The 11,560-nt window shown below is 41.8% G+C and overlaps 1 protein-coding gene across 1 annotated transcript in view; it reads right to left on the bottom strand.

Moving 5' to 3' along the window:
- Positions 1-709: 709 nt before the first annotated feature.
- Positions 710-11,560, bottom strand: part of KCNMB4 (potassium calcium-activated channel subfamily M regulatory beta subunit 4) — a 68,116-nt gene continuing 57,265 nt past the window's right edge. Inside the window, exon 3 of the mRNA XM_023226558.2 lies at positions 710-4,514. Within this exon, the coding sequence (XP_023082326.1) occupies positions 4,346-4,514 (169 nt within the window). The 3' untranslated portion in view covers positions 710-4,345. The remainder of the gene's footprint in view (positions 4,515-11,560) is intronic.

Here is an 11,560-nt window from a genome sequence, read left to right as displayed (position 1 = left end):
TCACCACTGTGGCTGGGCGTGGAGGCTCACGCCTGTAATCTCAGCACTTTGGGACGCTGAGACGGGTGGATCACCGAAGGTTGGGAGTTTGAGATCAACCTGACCAACATGGTGAAACCCTGTCTTTACTAAAAAATACAAAAATTAGCCAGGGTAGTGGCGGAAGCCTGTAATCTCAGTTATCAGGAGGCCGAGGCAAGAAAATTGCTTGAACCGGGAGGCAGGGGTTGCAGTGAGCCGAGCTTGCGCCATTGCATTCCAGCCTGAGCAACAGAGCAAGACTCCGTCTCAAACAAACAAACAAACAAAGTCTCCATTGTGTTCTGGGCAGACAATGGGAGTCATTTCGGCAGAAAAGACCAGATGAAGAATGTTGCATCACCACTGAAACTCATTGTTGGAGAAGACTTCAAGGTGGCTGCCATTAATTTGAGGGACAGAGGTATGGGCCAAGCACAGTGACTAATAAATAACACATTGCTGGCTTAAAGAACTATAACTAGAGCAGCTCTTTGGCTGTGGCTACTTTCACATGAACTGACTGAAAGCAAATGAAAGGAAATCTCTAGTGTTTTTGATAAAATGATGTCACCAATGCTATGATGACCCTTAAGATGTCAGATGAACTTCCTCCTCCCAAAATTCAGAGAAAATTACCATGAATTCAGTTCAGATGCTGAGACTGATAATGCCACACACACACAGGAAATGGGTATAAAAAGGTTTATTACTCACATACTGAGACTTTCCAGGGAGATAGGGCAGGCTCCCAAAAGGGTCGAGAAACGGCTTAAGTGGTTTGGCTTTTATCCGTCTTAGAGTGTGAGGCTGGGGTGAAGCTTCCTGCATGTATGCCGGGGCTTGTGTGATTTGAACTTCCTGCTGGGGCCAAAGGAGGAGGCACCCATGCTTCCATCAGCTTGCCCAGGTGTGCAGCATAAGAGGAAAGGGAAAGGTGAGGCTTCAAAGATGTCAGCAATCAACATTAAAAACGGCATTGAAGTCTTTATTACAGTCAAATGAACTAAAACCCTGGCCTATAAAAGCCTATGTTTTTCAGTCTCTAAGGCAATCTAGGTCTAAAAATCTGCACCAGCAAGCAGGAGCTGCAAAAGCTGTGATGCCCTCCAAAGTTTCAGACGGGGCCACAGAAGCTGACGAGCAAGACTTTCCTAGAGGTCAAACTAGGGGCCACAGAAGACAATGGACAAGGGAGTTTCTCCCAGATAGCAGATTCATAGTTTCACTAAGGAACTCACTTTCTGCTGGGGCAAGGCATCTCCATCATGCCTGCTCAGCAGATTATCATGGCATGGGCCATTGGCTGCTATCATTTTTGTCTTTAACTCTGGTATTAACTACCCTCTTTTTAGCTTTAGTAATAGAACCCTTTCCCTGGAGTTTTAGTAGGGCACATGTCCATCTAGTTAGAGGCACATCCCAGCCTTTCTTGAAGCTAGGTATAGCTACGTAGTAAGTATTCATGAAGGGACTGTGGGCAGAAGTGATGGGTGTAATTTCCTAAAAAGGAAATAGCTTGCTCCCAACTTCCTCTTTTTTCACAGGCTAGGAAGTCTTGGGCCAGCTTTGACCACGGAAAGAACAATACCCTTGGGTATTAAGAGAACTAACAAGGTAGATGAATCCTAGATCCCTTGAATACCTTGTGAAACGAAGCTACTTCTGGACTGCTATGTGAGAAAAAAATAAATTACTACCTTACATGAGCCATCATTATTTTGGGGTCTCTTTGTTACAGCAGTTTAGATCATTTTCTGATTTATACAAAAAGAGGAAGAAAACATTTAAGAAGGTAAGCTTATTTACCTTTTATGAACCTAAAATGTCCTCTGCTTGTTCCTTTGGGTTTTACCTTTAACAAGTATAAATAAGGTGCTTCAAATTTAATTGGCTGTAAGCAAGTAAGACCTTAAGACTACGTGTGACCTTATGAATTCAGTGTGCTTCTCCCCTTTTCCAAAAATCAACCTACAGAATACAGTTGCATATACTTTTTTGGCATAAAGGGAAGCGTTTAATGTAAATGTATATCAAACTGAAAAATGAAAACTAAGATTGATATATATCAACTTCCCCTTTTTTCAACACAAATGTATATCCATGCACTATTTTCCTCTCCTCTGCAATCAATTAATCATAGACAACTGGATAAAGATAAAATGGATAAAGCAGACTTCATCTCCCATAATGTGATGCAGAGATGATTTCTTGGACTTCCAGTTTCGTGTTACTCTATGCTTCAGAATAGTTCACTGTGTTGCTAAGACAACAAGGATGCTGCAACCGGAAACTGGGATTGAAGTCAAGGCACTGGAGCTGCCTCAAAAGATGTCATAAATAGTGTGTTCAAGGCCTTTTTCACAGTGAAACTGTAACTTTTGAATTAGAAAAAAAAATTACTAGAGCCAAGCATGGTGGTGCACACCAGTAACCCCAGATACTTGGGAGGCTGAGGCAGGAGGATTGCTTGAGCCCAGGTGCTTGAGGCTGCAGTGTGCTATGATCGCACCTGTGAGTAGCTACTGCACTCCATCCTGGGCAACACAGCAAGACCCCCATCTGTTAAAAAACAAAACACAAAAATAAACAGAAGATTATACTCAATTGAACACCTTTCCACAGACTATGATTTTCAGTTACTCACATTCTAAGATTAAGAAAACACTGGCCTATAATCCCAGCACTTTGGGAGGCCAAGGTGGGCAGATCACAAGGTCAGGAGATCTAGACCATCCTGGCCAACATGATGAAACCCCATCTTTACTAAAATACAAAAATTAACCAGGCGTGGTGGTGCGTGCCTGTAGTCCCAGTTACTCGGGAGGCTGAGGCAGGGGAATGACTTGAACCTAGGAGGCAGAGATGGCAGTGAGCCAAGATCGCGCCACTGCACTCCAGCCTGGCAACAGAGCGAGACACCATCTCAAAAGAAAAAAAGAAAGAAAGAAAAAAAGAAAACATTGGTATGTGGACTAAAAGTCAGGAAACCATCCTTCCATATATGTATTTTACAGCCCCATGGAAATAACTGAGGGGAACTTGTCTACATTCCAGTTTACCTTTATTCTAATAGAAGCATGTCTGAAGAGTATCACAAGAAAACAAAACGAAATTATGTTGTCAGTTGTTCCCCCACTAATGATGTACATCTCACCTAAACAAAGGTTTGATTCTGTGTAGTAAGTAGGTTTGATGTTCACTGAGACCTGCGATTTGATACTTGGAATTTAAGTTTATAAACAGATACAAAGAAATATGGTCTTCTCAATAAACTTTTGATAAAGGCACAGAAAGCTCATCGGTAGCAATGATGTGAGCTGGGTTCCATCTCCAGGTTTGTCCAAGCAAACTGAACAATGGCAGCAATCCTCCTGTTTTAATATTCATAACATCAAGGCAAGGACAAAGAAAAAAAAAAAACAAAATGCTTGACCTGATTTTGGTGTTTGTTTCTGACCTACAAAAAAAAAAAAAAGAAAACAGCATTTCACTAAGCTGAAGAGTGTCCTTCACGTCGTGTATACTGTATTGCACATAAATTTTAAAAAATACATCAAAAACAACAAGAACAGATGAATAAAGAAGCCCAGTGCTTTTTGAGATAGAAGCCTTCTTCAGAATCACCTCCCTCTCTTAAGAAGTAATCTGGTGAAAAATAATGGTTAGGCAAAGGCAGGTGTTGGAGGATCTTTTCCCAATCTTTTAGAATGTCTTGCTTAAGAGACACAGAGGTGACTGGAGACTGAGTTACCAGTGTACTATTCATTTTCCAAGCAGACGTCAAAAGATACTCTTTAATAGTGGAAACTGAGGGTTACACAGTAAGGTTCAGACTTCAGCAGGAATCCTCGTCGTCAAGTAAAAGTTTAACCCAGCAGAAGCAAATGACACCCAGATGTCCTCACCTTTTCTTTTCTTTAAACCCTGGTGTTCTAAGCATAAAAAAGGAAATAGAAAATAACACAGACCACTCTATTTTAATATTTTTAAGTAGCATAAATCATAACGGTTTGTATACTACACTGTACAAATAATATACTGTTACTTTTGAAAGAAAATGAACTTCTTATAGGGTTTTCTGAAATAGTTACTCCATACAGCTAAGAGCTTGACCCTTTAGCCACTGCTACAGCAGATGGAATACAAGCTTTGAGGTTCCAAGTCTTCCAGTTGTGCCTGTTTCTGTTGCCACTGAGGGCTGAGCCTCTCAGAGCCCTGTCGTGGCCCTGTCCATCTCCTGCGCCAGGAAACACGGGTTCCGCAGTTGGACGCGTGCCGATGAGTACAGCTTCTGTGCTTTGCTTTCCACAAGCCTCCTCCCCCTTTAAGAGAACTTGCGCTTCTTCATGGCTTCTGCCTTGACTGCCAAGCTCTTGGCACAGATGGTCAGTACCACAATGAGAACACCCACCACAAATGTCACCAGGGGCCAGAGGAAGCAATGCAGGAGGACAATCTCATCATGAGTGCGATGCAGAAGCACGTCGTCTGGTCTGCAAGACAATGGAGAAAAAGAAAAAAACAGCAGTCAAATGCCTTGGCACTGGAAAACTCTTTACAACCTAAAGCCAAATTTGCTTTCCAGCCCATAGGGAATAACCATTACTGAAAGTAAAGGCTGCCCTCTGACTATAAACACTGTATTTTTGTGCTTCAAACCCATTACAGAAAGTTTTGAGCTCTTGAGTCACATAATTGGTGCAAATTTACACATTAATTATAATATAATTTACATGTTACAAAATGTCAAAAGTGTATTTCTTATGCTATGATTTTCCTTCATTCTAAGTTACTTAATGTATTCCACTTTCTCATTCATCCTCTAATGTCCACTGGTCAAGGGGTTTGAATCAGTCAAAAAATTACTGATGGGTGAGCATTCTCCAACAAATCAGAACTAGACCTTAGCTCACAGGTATGGCCCCAGTGATCTTAATTCAGTAAAAAAAAAAAAAAAGGTCAGTTAAAGCCACTGCTTGAATTCAGTCAGAAAGACAGCTGGTGTCACTGTCAGGGCAACTCGGCTTCACTATGTAAACTAGAGGTTTTTATTAATAAGCAGACAATGGCTGAATGAATGCCTTTTCCCATGCTTCTGGGTGAAATTAGCCATCATTTTAAAACACTGACCACTTCCTTGATAAATCTCGCGAAGTCCTAGCAATAGATTTCTGTCTTGTCAATGTGAGGCTCTATTTTTCAATTCCTGCATTGGTCCCATTCACAGAAAGTGAAGATGAGATGTGCTCCACAAGCCATGATCTCTAATCTTTGGCCATTAGAAAGAGACCCTGGAAGAAATTTTATTTTATTTTTTCGAGATGGAGTCTCGTTCTCTCACCCAGGCTGGAGTGCAGTGGCGCCATCTCAGCTAACTGCAATCTCTGCCTCAGCCTCCTCAGTAGCTGGGACTGCCGGTGCCCACTACCAAGCCTGGCTAATTTTCTTGCATTTTTAGTAGAGACAGGGTTTCACTGTGTTAGTCAGAATGGTCTAGATCTCCTGACCTCATGATCCGCCAGTCTTGGCCTCCCAAAGCACTGGGATTACAGGCATGAGCCACCGCACCCGGCAGGAATTTAACTTTTTAATACAAGAGGTTTACATTTTGTAAGATATTTCCATTTCATCCACAAGGTTTGCCGTGTTACACTAGAGTAGCTATGTTTCTTCCAGAAAAAAATGAAAATAATGCAGAATAATGAGTCCAACTGCCCTTAAGAACATCAAAGCCTTCAGAGCACAAGAACAGTGCATCTAACACAGAAATACATTCCTGAAAATCACTCATTAGTCACAGCTCTCATAATTCAGAACCCATTTTCCCTGAAGTTTGACAAAGGGCGTTGAATATTTCTTTTTACTTATAGTGGAGCTATCATGTGCCATTAACATAAATAGTTTTACAGACTGGCTTTGAAATTACAAAATCCTTCCATTTTTTCCTTTGATGCACAGTGTAATTTCAAATTTTGCACATAATACAAGATTTCTATTGATGTTTTATTTCATAGTATTTCAATTAAAATTTATATTAAGTAAATGCAGAGTCATTTTAACGATTAGGCAACAATCATCCCAGCTTGCAGAAACTGTGCCTTTTTTTGGAATTCCTATAGCATTAAATTATCTCCAAGACTTGTGCTACCATTAGGATTTTCTTTTGTAAGGCCCATTAGGGCTATGACATTGTCATTGCTGCTATTCTACAAATAGATGTTGTTACTGAGAAACAGGAGTCTGCCTTTGTTGCAGCCTTATTATCCATGAAAATTTTCAAGAAACTTCATGATTGAAGTCTAAAAAAGTCAAGGCTGAGGTCTAAAAAGAGTCAGGACACAGGATAGCCAGAATCATATTTAAGAGTCTGAAATCCCCATCCCAGCACTGCCATGATTCTTTTCCCAGGTACAGTGCTCATAGCTGTCAGAAATGTCTCCCTAAGTGTGTGAGGGAAGGTAAAAGCTGTCTCTCAGGATGCTCTTTCCTTCTTTCTGTGAAGGACTGTTACGCTCCTCCATAATCCACTGATACAAAAATAAATCTTAAATTCTTCATCAAAATGGCTAAGGGTGCACAGGAATGTGAATTTTACTTAGTATCACTGAAGTGTACATTTTAAAATGGTTAAGATGGCTGGGCGCAGTGGCTCATGCCTGTAATCCCAGCACTTTGGGGAGACAGAGGCAGGCAGATTGCTTGAGACCGGGAGTTCAAGACCAACCTGGGCAACATAGCGAAATCCTGTCTCTACAAAAAACTACATGCCTGTAGACCTAGTTACTTGGGAGGCTGAAGCGGGAGGATCTCTTGAGCCCAGGAGGTGGAGGCTGCAGCGAGCCATGATCAAACCAATGCACTCCAGCTTGGGTGACAGAATGAGACCCTGCCTCCAAAAGAAAAGAAAATGGTTATGGTGTTAAAAAAAAAGAACTTGGATTTTTAAAACATTATTTTAATAAATGTGCATGTAATTTCCATAAGTAATATGTTTTTGCAACTAATTTTCTAGTAAAATGCTTCAGCGTGGATCCTCGTTTGTATTCATACTCCAGTCATTCTTAACTGATGTTGAATGCTTTCACAATATTGTGCAATTGAGCCAGAAAAATAGCCCAGATGACAGTGGTGGGAATCATACATATTTTCTGAAACACAGTTTGAAGAACATGTACCAAAAAAGAATGTGAGTAAAAAGAAGAGGAGGAGAGAAAAATAATAACTGGAAAATGCTGGACCCAGATATTTGTTTTATTTAGAAAGTTCTTGGCATTCTACCTCCTACCAGAGTGCTTGGAGTAAAACCTTAATATCTTAAATGACAAAACGACATCAGTCCCTCTGAGTTAGCCATACTGAATCTGTAATCACTTCAAAAGTGTTCTTTGAGGTGGAAATGTTAAATATAAATGTAGACATTTCTTTAAAAATAATTCATGTCCGTTTCTACTTCCTACAGCTCTAAGGTGCCCCATAATCTCCTTCAACAGGAAAACATTTATCTGCATAGTAATGCTCACGCTCATCATTCAGTTTTTTGATTTAGTGAGATTATCTCTAAATTGCTTCTTGTGTCCTAATTAAAGTCTAGCTCATTCAAACTGGGCTTGTAGTGCCTTAACTGAAGGCACTCCCCTGTCTCAGTTTCCTCCAATTTTATTGGGCAGGCAGTTTTCAGATTGTTTAGCCAAAAACTATTTGCAAAGGGGTTTGGGCTTAGAATTCAATTTGCCATAATTATATGGTAGGGAATGAACTGTAATTTCTTTATAAATAATCACTGTTTGCCACATGTGGCAAACTGGATAAATAGCATGATGAGATCTGACATCATAAAACCAGGATGGTGACAAGAATACGTAGACAATAAGTAAAAAAGGGGTAATTACTCTATATCTAGGGACTTCAAAAAAGTAAGCAAGAGATTTCTCTTGGGAGTATGCAGGAACACTAATGAAAAGCACTTTTAAGCCCTGGGTCAGGGCTACAAAAGAAGAGGAAATACTGTGGGCGCCCATAGAAAAACTTCCCTAAGCATTGGCACTACCCTGAGTCAAGGTTTGAAACTACGTGGTGATAATAATGACAGTCAGCATTTATTACGTGCTTTCTACCCTCCAGGTGCTGTGGTAGGACATTCTGACTCAATTGATCCTTCAAATGACACTTTGCTCAAGTAATTTTTAATTTTCATTTTATAATGGAAGAAACTGAGGTAAAGAAAGATCGGTTTCCCCAGGATTACACAATTTAAAATAACGACACGATTTGAAACCCTGTCTGTAAGATTTTTTAAATTGTACTATTTATTTACCCTTAAGCCAGCTTTTCTCAAATTTGAATCACTTCACAGTGCTTGTTGAAGTGCAGTTTCCTGGTTTTCAACCCTTGATTTACTATAATTAGCATCTGAGTTTGTGGGATCCAGAAATCTCCATTTTGGAGCAGCTCTGGGATGATTCTTATGTGCACTTCAGTTTAAGAAGCATTGTGTCAAGTTCTAATAGTTAAAAAAAATGAAATATGAAACGCAATGCTACTTAGTTATTTCTCAAACTGCCTAATTGATACTTATGTTCAAGTCGTTTTCTTTTCTTCTTTTTGAGACAGAGTCTTGCTCTGTCACCCAGGCTGGAGTGCAGTGGCGCGATCTCGGCTCATTGCAAGCTCCACCTCCCGGGTTCACGCCATTCTCCTGCCTCAGCCTCCGGAGTAGCTGTGAATACAGGCGCCCACCACTATGCCTGGCTAATTTTTTGTATATTTAGTAGAGACGGGGTTTCACCGTATTAGCCAGGATGGTCTCGATCTCCTGACCTCGTGATCGGCCCGCCTCTGCCTCCCAAAGTGCTAGGATTACAGGTGTGAGCCACTGCGCCCGGCCTTTTTTTTTTTTTTTTTTTTTGACGGAGTCTCACTCTGTTGCCCAGGCTGGAGTGCTGTGATGCGATCTTAGCTCACTGCAACCTCCACCTCCCAGGTTCAAGCAATTCTCCTGCCTCAGCCTCCTGGGTAGCTGGGACTACAGGCGCCTGCCAGCACACCCCGCTAATTTTTGTATTTTTAGTAGAGAGGGGGTTTCACCATATTGGCCAGGTTGGTCTTGAACTCCTGACCTTGTGATCCGCCAGCCTCAGCCTCCCCAAGTGTTGGGATTACAGGTGTGAGCCATACCGCCTGGCCTGTTCAGGTCATTTTCATGATCTCTACATATTTTTGTGTAGAGACGGGCTTTCACTAAGTGGCCCAGGCTGGTCTTGAACTCTTGAGCTTAAGCAATCTGCCTGCCTTGGCCTCCCAAACTACTGGGATTACAGGCATGAGCCACTGCACCCAGCTAAAAATGCTTTTTAAATATCAGATATATCAGCCTAGTTTTTGACAATGGCTGAAGAGCAAATCGTTCAAGACTCAAGTCACTGAGGTGCCTGAAGTGTCCTGTGTTTCTGGGTGAGGGTGTCCCATCAGGTTAGATTCCTAACATGGAGGTGGCACAATGATTTTTTACAATGAAAACCAAAGAACACCTGACATGTGATCTTTCCCAGATAACTTTGCTTGAGGCTGGGTTTCAGAAAGCCTCGGAAAGTCTTCTACAGAAATGTCAAGTGTATAAACAAATCTTTAAATGAGATGCCACAAGCGAAAGAGGTGACTATGTCATAGATTTTCAGGCAAAAGTTACTGATCATCGATATGTAATCTAGAAAGCCTTGATGCAGGTATTTGATTCAGTGTTTTTTTTTTTTTTTTGAGATGGAGTCTTGCTCTGTCGCCCAGGCTGTAGTGCACCAGTCTGATCTCAGCTCACTGCAAGCGCTGCCTCCTGAGTTTAGGCCATTCTCCTGCCTCAGCCTCCTGAGTAGCTGGGACTACAGGCGCCCACCACCACACCCAGCTAATTTTTTTTTGTATTTTTAGTAGAGATGGGGTTTCACTGTGTTAGCCAAGATGGTCTTGATCTCCTGACCTCGTGATCTGCCCACCTCAGCCTCTTAAAGTGCTGGGATTACAAGCATGAGCCACCACGCCTGGCCTCAAGGTTTTTTTGTTTGTTTGTTTTTGTTTTTTTTTTTTTTTTGCGAAACTCTCATGCTATGGGATTTCTGGAAAGATACTGTATTAAAACACAACCGATGAAAATATTTGACTTGATTACTGATTCATGACTTAAAAGATTTCAAAAGATGTCTTCTACTGAAAGATGTTAAAAATTAACTTAGGGCTGGGTGCGGTGGCTCACGCCTGTAATCCCAGCACTTTGGGAGGCTGAGGCGGGTGGATCACAAGGTCAGGAGATCGAGACCATCCTGGCTAACACGGTGAAACCCCGTCTCTACTAAAAACACACACACACAAAAATTAGCTGGGCGCAGTGGTGGGCGCCTGTAGTCCCAGCTACTCAGGAAGCTGAGGCAGGAGAATGGCGTGAACCTGGGAGGCGGAGCTTGCAGTGAGCCAAGATCGCGCCACTGCACTCCAGCCTGGGCGACAGAGCAAGACTCCATCTCAGAAAAGAAAAAAATATCTTAGAAAAGTGTTGGATTTGGTTTTGGCATAACTGAGCTGATCTTACTGATAGTAATTAGCCAGTGTGTCTAGTTGTTTGATGCAATCGTAAGACCTTGCCAAGAGAGCAGCAAGGCGTGCGTGTCTTCCTATGCAATCACAGGAAGGCAACCTAAAAGCTGTATCAAGTTATTTATAAATTACAGTGGGAATACAGGGACCAGAACACAGAGACCCTTTGTAGTATTTTTTTTTTTTTATTTTTTTGAGATGGAGTTTTGCTCTTGTCACCCAGGCTGGAGTGCAGTGGTGTGATCTCGGCTCACTGCAACCTCTGCCTCTTGGGTTCAAGCGATTCTCCTGCCTCAGCCTCCTGAGTAGCTGGGATTACAGGCGTGTGTCACCACACCCGGCTAATCTTTGTATGTTTAGTAGAGACAAGGTTTTGTCATGTTGGCCAGGCTGGTCTCAAACTCCTGATTTCAACTGATCCCCTGGCCTTGGCCTCCCAAAGTGCTGCGATTACAGGCGTGACCCACTGCACCCAGCCTTTGCAGTATTTTTTTTTTCTGAGACGGAGTCTTGCTCTGTCACCCAGGCTGGACTGCAGGGGTGCGATCTCGGCTCACCTTTGCAGTATTCTTTATGTTGAACTGTTCTGTTGTGGGGATCCACTCAGAACTCCAGCATTGGTTACAAAATTATTTTAAGCTGAAGACATTTTAGATTCAACAAGTGCTAAACAAAGCTTTCTTGGATCTTCCCTTATCTGTCTAAAAGCAGCAGCTTCTGAGATTTGAGGCTACTGTAAATCCCTTCTCCAGGGGAATTTTGTGGCCCTGAGGAAGACAGAAAGACCACTAATACTCATGAAGAAAAACATTATCACTAACTTGTCCTCCTAAAAACCCATTTGTCCTTCCCATAGGAAACTTTTCTTCCTCTCCCTTTTCCCTTCTAAGTTACGTAGACAAATAGTACATAAGAAGTCTAAACACTTCTTAGGTACTACTGTGAAGCCCTGTGCTCA

This window comes from Piliocolobus tephrosceles, chromosome 10, assembly GCF_002776525.5.
Source record: "Piliocolobus tephrosceles isolate RC106 chromosome 10, ASM277652v3, whole genome shotgun sequence".
NCBI classification, from domain to species: domain Eukaryota; kingdom Metazoa; phylum Chordata; class Mammalia; order Primates; family Cercopithecidae; genus Piliocolobus; species Piliocolobus tephrosceles.
This window is presented reverse-complemented; position numbering and strand designations above follow the sequence as displayed.